General features: G+C 36.3%; 6 protein-coding genes across 10 annotated transcripts; 3 read left to right on the top strand and 3 right to left on the bottom strand.

The window, feature by feature from the left end:
• Window positions 1-983: 983 nt before the first annotated feature.
• On the bottom strand, window positions 984-5,470 carry LOC124196388 (sodium/hydrogen exchanger 6-like). Of its 4 annotated transcripts, none has more exons than XM_046591448.1 (15): window positions 5,052-5,470; window positions 4,741-4,982; window positions 4,576-4,653; window positions 4,356-4,432; window positions 4,072-4,281; window positions 3,863-4,007; window positions 3,693-3,798; window positions 3,410-3,612; window positions 3,235-3,346; window positions 3,020-3,173; window positions 2,892-2,946; window positions 2,624-2,653; window positions 2,336-2,542; window positions 2,150-2,260; window positions 984-1,515 (listed from the first exon to the last, which is right to left on the bottom strand). In XM_046591448.1, exons 1-15 carry the CDS (start codon window positions 5,329-5,331, stop codon window positions 1,384-1,386), a joined length of 2,142 nt encoding a protein of 713 aa, XP_046447404.1. In that variant the 5' UTR covers window positions 5,332-5,470; the 3' UTR covers window positions 984-1,383. The 4 variants fall into 4 exon arrangements, with proteins under 4 accessions (XP_046447404.1, XP_046447405.1, XP_046447406.1 ...); XM_046591449.1 differs by having other exon boundaries at window positions 984-1,750; window positions 5,052-5,461; XM_046591450.1 differs by lacking the exon at window positions 2,624-2,653 and having other exon boundaries at window positions 984-1,750; window positions 5,052-5,467.
• Window positions 5,471-5,475: 5 nt separating this feature from the next.
• Window positions 5,476-8,018, top strand: LOC124196389 (UDP-glucuronic acid decarboxylase 1-like). 2 transcript variants are annotated; one of them, XM_046591453.1, is made up of 9 exons: window positions 5,476-5,991; window positions 6,095-6,228; window positions 6,286-6,509; window positions 6,585-6,870; window positions 6,938-7,051; window positions 7,110-7,297; window positions 7,365-7,497; window positions 7,574-7,710; window positions 7,773-8,018. In XM_046591453.1, exons 2-9 carry the CDS (start codon window positions 6,150-6,152, stop codon window positions 7,890-7,892), a joined length of 1,281 nt encoding a protein of 426 aa, XP_046447409.1. In that variant the 5' UTR covers window positions 5,476-5,991; window positions 6,095-6,149; the 3' UTR covers window positions 7,893-8,018. The 2 variants fall into 2 exon arrangements, with proteins under 2 accessions (XP_046447409.1, XP_046447407.1); XM_046591451.1 differs by having other exon boundaries at window positions 5,573-5,950.
• LOC124196391 lies at window positions 7,970-9,194 on the bottom strand. Its single transcript, XM_046591455.1, has 5 exons — window positions 9,082-9,194; window positions 8,802-9,015; window positions 8,527-8,728; window positions 8,334-8,457; window positions 7,970-8,248 (listed from the first exon to the last, which is right to left on the bottom strand). Exons 1-5 carry the CDS (start codon window positions 9,085-9,087, stop codon window positions 8,009-8,011), a joined length of 786 nt encoding a protein of 261 aa, XP_046447411.1. The 5' UTR covers window positions 9,088-9,194; the 3' UTR covers window positions 7,970-8,008.
• Window positions 9,195-9,412: 218 nt separating this feature from the next.
• On the top strand, window positions 9,413-10,676 carry LOC124196392 (EEF1A lysine methyltransferase 2-like). The gene is made up of 6 exons (XM_046591456.1): window positions 9,413-9,642; window positions 9,708-9,773; window positions 9,839-9,950; window positions 10,016-10,120; window positions 10,190-10,448; window positions 10,525-10,676. The coding sequence occupies exons 1-6, from the start codon at window positions 9,632-9,634 to the stop codon at window positions 10,617-10,619; spliced, it is 648 nt and encodes a 215-aa protein (XP_046447412.1). The 5' UTR covers window positions 9,413-9,631; the 3' UTR covers window positions 10,620-10,676.
• A 105-nt stretch (window positions 10,677-10,781) lies between these two features.
• On the bottom strand, window positions 10,782-11,389 carry LOC124196146 (nuclear nucleic acid-binding protein C1D-like). Its single transcript, XM_046590960.1, has 3 exons — window positions 11,255-11,389; window positions 11,135-11,201; window positions 10,782-11,074 (listed from the first exon to the last, which is right to left on the bottom strand). Exons 1-3 carry the CDS (start codon window positions 11,387-11,389, stop codon window positions 10,782-10,784), a joined length of 495 nt encoding a protein of 164 aa, XP_046446916.1.
• A 378-nt stretch (window positions 11,390-11,767) lies between these two features.
• On the top strand, window positions 11,768-13,721 carry LOC124196390 (hydroxyacid oxidase 1-like). Its single transcript, XM_046591454.1, has 10 exons — window positions 11,768-12,045; window positions 12,109-12,203; window positions 12,263-12,319; window positions 12,401-12,521; window positions 12,596-12,730; window positions 12,793-12,927; window positions 12,994-13,126; window positions 13,201-13,317; window positions 13,382-13,493; window positions 13,561-13,721. The coding sequence occupies exons 1-10, from the start codon at window positions 11,909-11,911 to the stop codon at window positions 13,626-13,628; spliced, it is 1,110 nt and encodes a 369-aa protein (XP_046447410.1). The 5' UTR covers window positions 11,768-11,908; the 3' UTR covers window positions 13,629-13,721.
• Window positions 13,722-13,740: the final 19 nt, after the last annotated feature.

Here is a 13,740-nt window from a genome sequence, read left to right as displayed (position 1 = left end):
CTTTTGTGTGTCAGATGAATATTTACTAAACTACTGGCAGAAATGAGAAAACCGGAAGTAGAAAAAAAAACCACATTATTACAAATCTAACAAGTGAGCTTTGTTGCTGAAAGAGAAACTGACAGCTATCACCCAAAATTTCTTTGTAGTAGCAGCGAGAAATTTCTCCAGAGATGTGCAAAGTAAACGTAACTAAACTGAGTGGAAAATGATCAAAGGCTAAGCCGTCTAGCGTCAGAAAAAATAAATACATGAAAACAATGTCCGCTCTAGCTCGTTGACAGTTGAAAGAAAGAACTAACAAACGAAGGCAAATAACTTTGATACTCACGTAATAGTAAGTTCAGGATAATTCTCGAAACCGGAAGTACGCGTACGTACAATAAAAAACATGAACTTTACCAAAAATTTGACGAGGATCACGAATATGTGGTTCGTTTGTTCGTCGAACGAATATTAGGTTATTTACTGAACTACTGACTAATTTAGAAACCGGAAGTAGCCAATACAAAAGCAAATTATAAAAAAATCTAACAAGTGAGCTTTGTTGCAACAAAATATACGATATATTATCACACATAGTTATCTTACTTTAACTGCCAATAAATGTCTTTGGAATTGTGTAAAGTAAATATAACTGAAACTGCTTTCTTCTGACAGCTGAAAGCCATGCTAATGCTATAGTCATTATAATAATAATAATAAAACGTATGTTCACATAAAACTTACTTGAAAATGTTACGGTGAAATTGTTTTCAGAAGTAATCCAGAAGTTAGCTAGATGCACTCATTGCACTAGCACTAGCAAAACTGTTCTAAAGGAATATTCAAAACAAACTGATTCCAATGGCATCTAGCGGTGCTGGTAAAATTCTTTACATTGTTACATAGTTTACTTTTTGGATTAAAGTTTCTTTTTTTACGGTGATCAACATCCAAGTTAGTAACTATAATGGTTTGAAATAAAATACATACAGATAGAATAATTATTCATGGCACCTTTATTTGTTTTTCAATTAACACCAAATGATATTAAATAAAAACAAGAGTTTGCCCTATTTTATACACTGATGCGTAATTTTTTTTTGTCATGAAAGATATGCAGGCGGGAAAACAAAACAAAATTATAAGGGTAAATGTGGAACAGAAATAGATCATTTAAAACAGAAGAGGATAACATCTCTTGGGACTAGACGCTAAGATATTCGCCGGCATGCCTTCTCGGAATGCCGATGACAAAAGTTGATTTCTTTTTCTTCTTCCTCCACCAATTTCTTGCCGACGATTTGAGCGCATATTTAATGGAAAGGAATTTCAGAAGGGTTAGGGAAAAAGAAAATAATGGGAAATACAGAGACATGCACAAATTATTTCAAATTTGTTTCACACACTCGAACCAGGCAAAAGTTTGTTGCCTAGTGAATCACACGATAGGGCCTCTGGCGAAACAATTGGATAGAACAAATGCCGTTCCTCGTCGTCCACAGCCATCTTTCTATCGTTGACGAAATAAACCTTTCATGGGAGAAAACAATCAAGCAAAGGGGGAAAATCAAACTAACCTCATCTGGCCAATCAATTTAAATGATAATACAAAGTTGAAGGCCAATACTTTTAAATGTCACAGTTAAGAATAAGTGATGGGGAAAGGCAAGTCACAAAATACCCGTCTAAAACCTCTACAAAAGAAGTGAATAAAAATGGTGTTGGGCGAAACGAAATACTCCACAGGAACGAATCACTAAAGAAACTGAAAAACAAAGAAACATAATGAAATTAAAAAAAAAATTCAAAGATAATGTAAGAAGAAACAAAAATAGAGAGAGAGAACAAAAAAAGGCGAATATAGAAATACTAATGGACGGCTCAGTCAAAAAAATAAATATACTAAACTTAACAGTGAAGATAAACTGCAAATAACTAGGTGGTAACCGTGCTTAGAACGCCAAGAATTCTCGTAATCAATAACGTCAAATATGAAATTGTGATTTAAAAATAAAACCGTCGTGCATGGGTTTACAATTCTACCAAGTGTGGTGCAATTGGAACGGTGCAAGGTTACGATTTTCTCACGAATGGTACGGAATCAACCGCTTTCATCCTCTTAATGTCACATTTTACCTCTAGCATATTTTTAATATACACTTACTCGTTGGAATCCTGGCTGCGTGGAAGCAAAAGCACGCGGTCCGCTTGACCTTACACTATCGGTATCGTCAATACATAGTTCAATATCTGAATCACCATGAGCTCCGCTTCCCTATAACATCCGAAATTGAATTTCCGATACACACACACATTAAAATATGAGCAAGAGATCTTAAAAACAACTTGCCTGATTCAACTGTTCAGAAGTGGTCAGCATCCGTGCTACTGGAAGACAGCAAGGGGGTAACGTGTCAATAAGGGTTGGCTTGCTGTGCGTAAGCAAAGGTTTCATGTACTTGGTGTCAAAACCTCCCCAAATGCGAGCCAGCCAAGATTTCTCCGACTGGCTACCGGATCGGGAAGGCTCTATTGCGCCTTCGGCCGAGTCTCCACCCTGTAAATGATTAAAAAGTAAATGGGACAGTGTACGTTAAAAGGAAAATGTTCTTATGTGAAGGGTAGTGGTCATTGTTACCGGGGTTTGCAGCGCTATGGAACCGTAATTCTGCGGGATTTTTACAGGGAGAGAAAAAGCCGAGCAACAAGCAGTAAGGAATTGGCCAACCAAGAAACAAAATAAATTAATAAAAAAACCGACGCCAGGGATAGCAAGCAGGATTATACATAAGCCAATGACACCACCAATCAAGCACATTTTGTTTAAAAAGCAATTTAACAAGCGTAAAAGCTGGTAACCGAAAAGCAAAACGCAAACAAATAATGAAAATAGAAATATCAATTACTCTGTGTGGTGTTCCAGGCAAAGCTGCGTGGTCTGCTTCTTCATCAACGCCCACACTGGAATTAATATATATTTTCGTCAGGTAAAAATTTATTATTTCGCTGGATTTTAAGAAAAAAGAGCACTCACGGTATTCCAAAGCAAGTCAAAAGAGGGGTTACAGATCCACCCACAAAAATGACGGATCCAATAACTATCAGACTAGTCGTTGTTAGAAAAGTTTGTCGAGCTTTGGACATCGTGTTACGAATTGCCAATGCAAAAGCCATGGCTCCACGCATTCCTTGACATCAATCATGGTTGAGTAAAAGCTGGTTTAAAATTTATGGAAAATCAATTCTTACCGGAGAAGAAGAGAACGTGTTGAAAATTTCGACTTATTTTAGGTTTTCTTCCGAAATTCAGTAAGAAAGACAATGGATAGATGTTGGCCGCTCTACCTAAAGCCACGGCAATCTGGAATTACCAGGAAATATAGTTAGAGAATATTAAAACAATTAAATCAATAAATCAACTTACAAATGAAATGCAAATGAATGCGACATCAAAATGATGTTTGGGGAAAGTAAACATAGATACACCAATGTATGAAAAGATGAAATTTTCGGCCAAGAAGTTTAATAGTTCGAAAAAGGATTTGGTTCGGACACGTGAATCATCCGACAAATTATTATAAGTGTAATGCGCTTGACACATCCCACAGAACAAGACTGACACTATGCCTAAATAAAGAAAATGTAATCAGATCACGCTCTGTTAACTCAAAAACTATAAGCTTTATAAAGTTCCATCATGTCCTTACCGGTCAGATCAGTAGCTTCTGCTATTAGGAAAGTGGTGTATGACATCAGAACGAAAAGACAAGTTTCCAACAAAGGAAAATCGCGAATACGGGTGAATTTGGTCAACTACATTAAAGAAATAAAGATTTTGCGAATTAAAAATTTTCCTTAGAAATTTGTGTTATCTTACAAGAGCAGTTGCAATTCCAAGTGTAGATCCCAGAACAAGTGACGAAGTAAAAATGAGTAAAAACTCGCCAACAGCCTGGAAAAAAGCCACCATCTCGAAACCGCCATGATTAGGATTATACTTTTCGGCATAACTTTGAATAGCTCTGTGCAATAAGAAAACGAATAATTAATGAAACACTTTAATTTTCAATAAGAATTTAGACAAACCTGGTTAAAACGATAGCGATAGCGTCGTTCAAGACACTTTCACCAAAAACAAGAGCGTAAAGATTGACATCGACATGTAATTCAGAGAAAATGGCAAGAATAGTGACTGGATCCGTAGCCGAAATGACAGCACCAAAGTATAACGTGTCCAAAAAGGAAAAATCTTTGGCTAGATATGGGAAAATTTGTATGAATCCCCAAATCAGAGACCTATAGTGATTGTTTAAGTTTAGTTATTCTTTCAATGTATCGATCTATCGAAGTAGAAAACTAAACGTACTTACCCGGTAACAAAAGCAGTAACCGTAGTTCCGATGAAAGCAAATGTAAAGATTGCACCAAGGTTTTTGAAAAAATATTTCTGGATTATAAAATAAGAGACAAACATATTATTAGTACATGAAATTTAATGAAGACAATTATTACATCAAGAAAAGAAAACAAGATATAAGATTACTTCAATAAGAATTATTAATTAGCAATAAGAAAAATTAACTGAATTACCCTTTTCAGACTGTATGCAGCATGGAAAATAATGGGTGGTAGAAGTAAATTGAAGAAAACTTCAGGGTCAAAGGTAGCCTAAAATGAAAAAAAATAAATTTCTGATTTTTCTTTTTCTTATTTTACCCTAACATTTCCTTTTTAACAAAGAGATTAAATCTGTACCTTTTGATCAATTTCGTTAAGAGAAGTATTATCAATTTCTCCTCTGAAAGTATAAACAAATGTATGGTTGTTGAGATAGGTGGCTGAAGCTTTGGATGACATTCTTTTATTAGAAAGCTGAAGCCACAAGATATCAGGAGGAACTGAATGGTTGTAATGAATTCCTGTAGCTGGTACCACAGGAATAATCCTCGGTTCAGTAATTGGACCTGTATAACGAATAATGGCTCCAACAACTAAGCCTGTATTCAAAATAAAATATATATAAAATATTGAAATCTGTGAAAAGCCAAGGTTTCTTTCCAACATACCATAAATTACAGCAAGACCTGTTTCGTGCAGGAACCTTAATCTTCTATGTTTGAACATCCATATTGTAACAACAGTGAGGATGAGCAAAAAAGTGTACAATAATAAGTTAAGATTGTCAAGCCGATGCGTATTAAGAGCTTTCTCATCGTATTCACTGTCTGGAGTTCCAGACATTAGATCTTGGCAAAAGCCAAGATGTAAGAAATAACTTAAAAACACAAGCACTAGAATGGATGGTTTTCCTTTAAAGTAACATTTAAATAAGCTGAATTTCGACATTCTTCTAATCGGAACGGAACTTGTGTTCGCGATTTAAAGGAATGGAAAAATTTCAAACGTTTCTGCGCTTTCAGTGTCGCCTGTTACATTAGTGGAATGACACAAAAAATATTGGATTTCTCCTAACATACATCGTCTGCTAACGGTTTTTATATTTTTTTTGGTTAGGGGCGGTTTCTTCTTTCCACGATAATCAACGGTAAATCGATAAAAACTCGGCGCTCGTCTTCTACATCGATTATATAGTCTTGTGTTTACAAACTTGAAGATCTTCATTCCTAAAGGATATGCGTTTGACCGCCTTCGGTCAGAAAATTATTCACGTGATTAAAGAAATGATGTACCGTTACGTATTGGGTGGAGTTAAATTCGTTCCAAATCTGTAAAATCTTGAAAACTTTGTGAATTTACAATTGTCAACTATCTTGTGATATCACTTTAACGTATTCACAGAGCGGCTCGATTTGCTATGTATTAGACCTATAAAATAGCGTCCTGTGTCATCAAATATTTTATAACACGACAATCGTCAGATAGTCGTCTCATTTTTATTGCCTATTTCCCTTGAAGCGATGAAAACATTTTCCATCTTCAGTGAAATCAGAAACAATTAATTCAGGTATCTGTCATTGAGGTGTTGTTGGCCCAAGAAAACAAGAAGTAATTTCATTAACATTAATTTTCTTATAATTTCACCATCATATTATATGTTGAACCATTGACCTTAATATCACTGACCTTTGTTTATTGTTGGTTTCTATAGACTCCTTCACAGTTTCAATCTAAGTGTTCACTATATTGATGCTGCCTATCAAAGAATGAGATATTCAATCTACAACTTTGCTAGTAAACACCAACGTGTTACCACCATATGTCTTCTGTTATTCTGCTTGCTTGGTAAGCTAATTTAAATCAATTAAATTTAACAGTCCCACAGTTGTTTTTTTCATACAGCTGGATACCACTTACTTCAACCAATTCTTAACTATAATTTGGAATCCAAATCCAAAAAAGAAGAGAAGTCAATTAAAAATCAAAGAGATGTCTTCAATGAAATAAATTTACTTAAGAACAAAATCAGTGAATTAGAGATTAGTTTGGAACAAGCAGAATTCAGAGTTCCAAAGACTTTTCCTAATATAAAATTTTTAAACTACAAGGACAGGAAAAGAATTCTAGTAATAAAAAAAACATTATTTTGAAATTTAAAAACCCACTTTTTTTTAACCTTTTACACTTATTTATAATAATAGGTAACTGGAGGAGCTGGATTTGTTGGTTCCCACCTGGTTGATTACCTCATGAGAGAAGGACATGAAGTTATTGTTGTCGACAATTTTTTTACTGGACGAAAGAGAAATGTCGAACATTGGATCGGGCACGGAAATTTCGAACTCATCCATCACGATATAGTCAACCCATTGCTCATTGAAGTTGATGAAATTTACCATTTAGCGTCACCAGCCAGCCCTCCACATTATATGCTCAATCCAGTGAAAACTATTAAAACCAATACTGTTGGTACTATAAATATGTTAGGTAAGAAATTGAATTCAAGTCTTGGTTAAAAAATGTCAAGATTTAATGTTTTCTTCGCCTTTTTCAGGTTTAGCCAGACGTGTAAACGCCAGAATACTTATTGCAAGTACCTCAGAAGTCTACGGTGATCCAGAAATTCATCCTCAGTCTGAGTCTTACTGGGGCCACGTGAATCCTATAGGTAATTACCTTGTTTTAGATTTTGCTGCCCAAATTTTATAACTGAATTACCCGTATAGGTCCTAGAGCTTGTTATGATGAGGGAAAACGGGTAGCAGAGACTTTAAGCTATGCTTATGCCAAACAAGAAAAAGTACAAGTCAGAGTTGCCCGTATTTTTAATACCTATGGACCTAGAATGCACATGAACGATGGAAGAGTAGTCTCGAACTTTATACTGCAAGCATTACAAAACGAAAGCATAACTGTAAGTATCATTCATGCCTCAATGTTCAGCATATTATTAGGAAGCTAATGTTTTCACAATAACTAAGATTTACGGCCACGGAAAACAAACTCGCTCTTTTCAATACGTATCGGATTTAGTAGATGGCCTTGTTGCTTTGATGAATTCATCGTACACATTGCCGATTAACTTGGGCAACCCCGTCGAACACACTATCGATGGTATATAGTGATATTAAGCCAAAACATTTAAAAAAGAGAATAAAATCTTCAGTAATAAAGTATTACTTTCACCCAGAATTTGCACAGATAATAAAATCTATCGTCAACGGTGCGGATAGCTCGATACGTTATCTTCCTGCAGTTGAAGATGATCCCCAAAGGAGAAGACCTGATATCACTAGAGCTAAAAAATATTTAAACTGGGAACCAAAGGTACTTTTAACTTTTAGTGTCAATACAGCCTTATTTAAAATCGGTGTTCAATGTTCCCATAGATTTCACTGGATGCTGGACTACGAAAGGCTGTCGAGTACTTCCGGCGCGAGATTCTACGATCTTCAATGCCGATCTTTCCGAAGGTATCTCCGAGAAATAGTGACAAAGAATTATGGTAACTGTATACAAACCATAAAACACACACTGATGCATGATGCCGAGTGTTTTTTTTTTTTTTTTTACTGAGAGACTCGAATATGTTGATTTTGTTTGTATTAACAGAAATATAAGTAAGTTAATTTGAATTAATATTGGAAATATTGTCTGTTATTTTACTTTCAAGTTGCATCAATTCATCTTTGACATTCTGCAGTTGAATCTTTGCTAAATTAATGTCTGGAGTTAAATCGGAGTAAATATCCAATTTAGACCTCAACTGCGAAAGTTTTTCGCCTGATAAAATGAGCTCTTTTGAGCGCTTTTCTAATGATCTGTGACCAATCTCGGAGGTATATTCTACCGCTTCCAATTTTTTCTAGTAAGAATTAATTTCAATTATTTTCATTGTATACACATTGAAAATGACTGACAGCATTTAAATAATGAAAAAAAGTACTTACCTCCAGATGACGAACATGTCCAGCATATTCTCCAATTTTTTTTGACAGAAATTCTGTCTCTTTTTTCCTAGCTAGTTGCTCATGGCTATCTCTTATGTTCATATGATGTAAACTCTCTTGAATCCTTTGAAATAAGTAAAATATAACAGTTTCAAAGTAATTACCACAAAAAATTGAAACCAGTATTGCCTACTTCTCAAGGTTTTGAAGTCGTTGAAGTGCCTGAGTTTGACTTACAGATAGGTCAGGTAATTTGGTAGATATTTCAGTTGTTTCTTCTAATTCCCGTGCTTTCTGATTTGCCATGGAAATTATTTCCACAAGTTTTCTCAGTTCATCAGGCAGGTTCCCTACATCCAGTTTCAATGGCCTCAGAATATTGGTCAACCTAGCAGCTAAAATAAAACAAGTATGAAAGTTAATTCATTGTAATTATGTTTGTACTTTTAAACTATAATAAGTTAATACTTTCAGCTATATGCTCTTTGGTAAGAATTTTCATGATTTTTATTTCTTCTCCTGCTTGTAAATCAGCTGACAAATTTGCATCTCGCAAATCACATAAAATCTGGTTGGTTGTTTGGTTCTTCTCAAAACTGGGCACATCTTTGTTACCTGCCTTTTTTATGCTGACATTGGGTTTTTTGGGAGAAACAAAAAGTTCACTTAGCCAGTGTTCCACCTAAAGAAAAAAATGTTGTTGACTTAACAGTACTTAAGAGAAAAATTTTTACAAGAAATAGTATACATTCATTTCAATAAAATCGCCAACAAGTAAACTTGCGACTGAAATTTCTTCCGATTCGAAAATTACTGTTATGTTAGTTGTCAAATAGAAATAGTGCTGCACTAATGCTGTTAATTCCTTACAATGTTGCCGTTGCCCGATGCGAATTTTCGCGCAAAAACTCAAAAAGGGGCGCGAAGCCGCGAACCGCGCGATACAATTTACGCCATCCGGGGATTGGGCAAAAGACGCAAATGAAAAATTTCTCTGAAGAAGAAATTAATTTTTAAAAAAAAAGAAAGAATTGCTGACTACTCAATCCTAAAGGAAAAGCCGAAAAGATGTTATTTCTAGCAAGCAAGTGTATGTCAATTGCGTGTCCTTCATTTCTTTCGCGGAACCCCAGAAGGTGAAATCCGTTTGGGAATAGATGAGAATCAGTATTTTAAAACGTTAACATAACGTACATCAGTCAACGTATAAATTGAGGTTGTATACCACTCCGACGTAGTTCATTCTAGTCTCAGTTTTTGCTGTATTAGGTACTCGATTCGATTCGCCCAACTCTATCATGGAAGTCAAGTAAAACCCAATTTTAATTTTCGTCCATTTAATCATTTAAATTAACCATTTGTTGAATACGTTAGCATGGATAAAAAGTACGAGGAAGATTTGGAAAATTTCTGTGATCACGGAGATATTGGAGATGACTGGTTAGTTATTTTGTCCTGGACGATTGTCCAAGAGAATTTTCTTTCACATCTTATTCGCCTTTCAGGTGCGGTGAAGATGTACTTCAAGCCATTTTAACATGGATCAAAAGCAATATCGAATGCGACGATCCTATTCTTGATATAGGGTGCGGTAACGCTTACATCATTTTTCAACTGGTATTTTGTTGCAACCTATACTTAGAATTAGAGTAAATTACTGATTTTTGTTGGAATTATCGCAGTATCACCAGGGATTTGTCAACGTCACCGGTATTGATAAATCGCCAGTTGCTATTAAATTGGCCACAGAAATTTCCCATCAGGAATGTGTTAAAGTTAAACTAGAGGTACATTATCTTGTGTGCATGTTCAAGTTTGAGTGTGCTAAAAAATTACCGATATAATTATTTTACCAGGTCTGTGATGTGATGGGCTCTGTTCCTTCTGATACGGCACAATCGCCACTCAACAAAAAATATCGACTGATTTTGGACAAAGGATTGTATGATTCCTACGCAACTGCAGTTAGTACTGTCTACACCAAAGCAAAACAGGAGCAGTTTCGCGAAACTTACTTAAAAAATATGCACGAACTTCTTATGCCTGGTGGAATTCTTTTGGTGGCAACCTGTGGTCACACCGAGACTTATTTGAAACAGACCATCGGTCAGAGAGGTAAAATAGGAAAAAATTAATGATTAGTTCAAATCTGCAATACAATTAAACCGATTAATTTTTCCGGAATGGGTAGGTCATTTCAAAGTTCGCGAGGTGCTTCCCACTCCGTCGTTTGAATTTGGAGGAAAGAAGGGACATAACGTAACCGTAGTCGCTTTCCAAAAATAGAATGAAATGTTCAATAAAATTTCATGAACCAGAATAAATACACATTTCATATAAAAATCATATATGTGAATTATTGTCTTACCAGAAAATGCTTTTAAAAGCAAAGAATGCAAATCAACACGTAAAAACACAGTGAAGATGAGGGATTTGTATTTTTGGTGACTACTTTTCTGCATTATTCAGTTCTGTTGATCCTGCATCATCAAATCTTATTCTTTTGTTAGGTGGTGGCTTGGAAACATCATTTTTTTCTTGATTAGAACCTTCTTTTTGTTCACTGTCTTTAGGATCCCAGAGACCACCACGAATGAACCTCTTGGCTGCTGAGATATCAACTTTAGGTGCCAGTGCTCTGTCCACGATCTCCTTAGATCGGCCAATTGCACTCTTTACTCTCTCAAGCTCCCTTGGTAAACCATTAGTTTTTGGGTCAACCCCTCTCGTTTTCATGTATGCTACAACAACAACAAAATAATTAATTCTTATTTTGAAATATGAAATATTACAATGCTTACCCCAGAACAGAGAAGTCACAGCATACACAGAAGCGGTGTCATATTTGGAGCGTTCTATAGGTTTCAACTGTGTAATAGATTGATTATTTAGGGAATCTTTTCATGTGAAACAAAACTTACACATGAATGGACTTCAGTTAATGGCACAGAAGTTAATGCATTGACAACTGCCTCCATTTCTGAGAGAGCCGAGTCAAGGTTCTGAGTGTTGGCTGTCATTTCTTCAGGGAAGTCTTTATGTTTTATCCACTCCATTTTGATGTGCAGGGAATATACTTTCAGATTTATCCAATAAGAATCAATAACAAATGTCAGACAGAAGTAAAAAACCAAAATGTTAGCGTCAATACAAACGTCGAGCTTGTGTGACTCTGCGACACGTGAAAAAGCAGACGAAACTCGTAAAGAGTTAAAGACGCAGACGGCAGTGCGCGAATTCAAATTTACATTAACAGCAGCAGTTCCCAGAATTAATTTGTAGTTTGATAAGCAACGAAACAGGGTTGAATAATCTCGAATTTTTCAATATGAAGAAAACAAAGGAAAAGCAATGGTTAATAATCGATCAATACATAGCTGCTGTTCTACTTTAAGAATGCCTATGCACGCCCATATCATGCAGTGTCTCAAACGTGAGCTAAATAACCTTAACCAAAAACAGATTTCTTTTATTGGGGCGTTGTCTCCGCCAGAAGTGTTAGAGAAAGTTTCATCGTCAGTCTAAAAATCAGTTTCTAACTTCTGCCTACATTCGATAGGCAGTATTTTATTAGAATGGCTGGTAAATTTGTTTGCGTAGAAGACTATGAGAATCATGCGAAAAAAGTGTTACCTTCGTATGCCCTTGAATATTACAGATCAGGGGCTGATGAAGAGCAAACTCTGCGTGAAAATCGCGAATCTTTTAAAAGGTAATTTTACGAAATTTCTTTTATTTTTATTAATTTCTTATGGTGAATCTTAATTCTGAACAGATGGCGATTAATGCCTCGAATGTTACGAGGAGTCCAAAATCGTTCAATGAATACTACAGCACTTGGATGTCGTGTCTCCGCTCCTTTTGGAATCGGCAAGTTTTAGTTATGTTTTTCCTTCAACCAACACAAGTTTGTAATTTTTCCATATCAGCTCCTACTGCTATGCAGAGAATGGCGCATCCGGATGGCGAGTGCGCGACGGCAAAAGGTCGGTTTGATTGGTCAGTTTTAATTTATATCAGTCCTACACTGGTCTTACATCAATCTTCAATCATTCCTAATAATTTAGCTGCTGCAGCGCATGGCATTATCTACATTCTGAGCACGATTGCGACCAGCAGTATCGAAGAAATCGCTGAAGCCGCACCCAACGGTACCAACTGGTTCCAGCTTTACATTTACAAAGATCGGTAATATAGACCTTGAACCACATTTTCATTATTCTTACCATTTGGATTTCCTATTTACTTTGGCGCATTATCAGACAAGCCACGATAGATTTGATTCGTCGTGCTGAAAGAGCCAATTTCAAAGCTCTCGTCGTAACAGTTGACACTGCCGTTCTTGGCCGACGTCTCGTGAATGAACGACACGGATTCGACCTACCACCTCATCTCAAGTACAGTCAAGTCAAGTTAACTCTGTACTGATTGAGTATACCAATAATACTGTTAATTTTAGATTGGGCAATTTCAACACCGTCGACGAGAAATCAGATTTTCACACGGTCCAGAAGGAAGGATCCCGTTTGGCGGCCTACGCTTCCGTCATGTTCGACTCTAGTTTAACATGGAAAGACATTGATTGGTTGAAAAGGTAATTTACGACCAAAATAACTGCAATTCGTTTCACTCAAATGGCGTTATTTCTCTGCCGTGTTAGTATCACCAAGTTACCTATTGTGCTAAAAGGGATCCTTCGCCCTGACGACGCCGAACTTGCTGTGCAACACGGAGTATCTGCCATAGGAGTTTCGAATCACGGAGGGCGCCAATTGGATGGCGTTCAAGCAACGGTACATTTGGCAAATGACAGCTCGACATACTACGTTTCTGTTCACGAAATCGTTTCCTTATTTCTATTGCGCAGATTGACGCACTTCCAGCCATAGTTAAGCAGGTGAACGGACGTTGCGAAGTTTTTCTCGATGGTGGCGTTACCAAAGGAACGGATGTCCTTAAAGCTTTAGCTCTCGGCGCAAAAATGGTAAGCCCGATATATCCGTTACAGTGTTTTCAGGATTGCTTGTTGATCAATAATTCTTTGAAAGACTTTTTTCGGTCGGCCGACGCTATGGGGACTGGCACACAGCGGAGAAGAAGGGGTCAAAAATATTATTCAACTTTTAAAAACAGAGATCGACGTTGCTATGGCACTGTCAGGTATCACTAACCTTTTGCCATACTCGGTGATTGGATATTGCGTAACGATGTCGTATGATTATTACAGGCTGCTCTTCTGTGGATGAAATCGATTCATCTTTAGTCCTCCGCCAAGAATTGTATTCGAACCTTTAAGTGAAAATCACGAACGAACGTCAAATGTTTTTATAGTTATTACTCGGGATAGTTTTTTTGGTCAGGTGAATAAATAATCTTCCAAACTTTGAATTATCATCATCTTGAGTTC

Source organism: Daphnia pulex, chromosome 6 (assembly GCF_021134715.1).
Source record: "Daphnia pulex isolate KAP4 chromosome 6, ASM2113471v1".
NCBI classification, from domain to species: Eukaryota; Metazoa; Arthropoda; class Branchiopoda; order Diplostraca; family Daphniidae; genus Daphnia; species Daphnia pulex.
This window is presented reverse-complemented; position numbering and strand designations above follow the sequence as displayed.

Coding starts and splice junctions, on each gene's coding strand:
- LOC124196389 (XM_046591453.1), top strand. CDS start 6,150: ATGAGATATTCAATCTACAACTTTGCTAGTAAACACCAACGTGTTACC. Junction 6,510..6,584: donor AGGACAGGAAAAGAATTCTA/GTAATAAAAAAA, acceptor TTATAATAATAG/GTAACTGGAGGAGCTGGATT. Junction 7,711..7,772: donor ATTTAAACTGGGAACCAAAG/GTACTTTTAACT, acceptor ATGTTCCCATAG/ATTTCACTGGATGCTGGACT.
- LOC124196390 (XM_046591454.1), top strand. CDS start 11,909: ATGGCTGGTAAATTTGTTTGCGTAGAAGACTATGAGAATCATGCGAAA. Junction 12,046..12,108: donor AATCGCGAATCTTTTAAAAG/GTAATTTTACGA, acceptor AATTCTGAACAG/ATGGCGATTAATGCCTCGAA. Junction 13,494..13,560: donor CGTTGCTATGGCACTGTCAG/GTATCACTAACC, acceptor TGATTATTACAG/GCTGCTCTTCTGTGGATGAA.
- LOC124196388 (XM_046591448.1), bottom strand. CDS start 5,331: ATGTCGAAATTCAGCTTATTTAAATGTTACTTTAAAGGAAAACCATCC. Junction 3,347..3,409: donor CATTCATTTGCATTTCATTT/GTAAGTTGATTT, acceptor TGGTAATTCCAG/ATTGCCGTGGCTTTAGGTAG. Junction 2,261..2,335: donor CTTCTGAACAGTTGAATCAG/GCAAGTTGTTTT, acceptor CGGATGTTATAG/GGAAGCGGAGCTCATGGTGA.
- LOC124196391 (XM_046591455.1), bottom strand. Junction 8,729..8,801: donor CAAAGAGCATATAGCTGAAA/GTATTAACTTAT, acceptor GTTTTATTTTAG/CTGCTAGGTTGACCAATATT. Junction 8,249..8,333: donor GACATGTTCGTCATCTGGAG/GTAAGTACTTTT, acceptor AATTCTTACTAG/AAAAAATTGGAAGCGGTAGA.
- LOC124196146 (XM_046590960.1), bottom strand. CDS start 11,389: ATGGAGTGGATAAAACATAAAGACTTCCCTGAAGAAATGACAGCCAAC. Junction 11,202..11,254: donor TAACTGAAGTCCATTCATGT/GTAAGTTTTGTT, acceptor TCTATTACACAG/TTGAAACCTATAGAACGCTC. Junction 11,075..11,134: donor TGTGACTTCTCTGTTCTGGG/GTAAGCATTGTA, acceptor TTGTTGTTGTAG/CATACATGAAAACGAGAGGG.
- LOC124196392 (XM_046591456.1), top strand. Junction 9,774..9,838: donor GGAGATATTGGAGATGACTG/GTTAGTTATTTT, acceptor TTCGCCTTTCAG/GTGCGGTGAAGATGTACTTC. Junction 10,449..10,524: donor ACAGACCATCGGTCAGAGAG/GTAAAATAGGAA, acceptor CGGAATGGGTAG/GTCATTTCAAAGTTCGCGAG.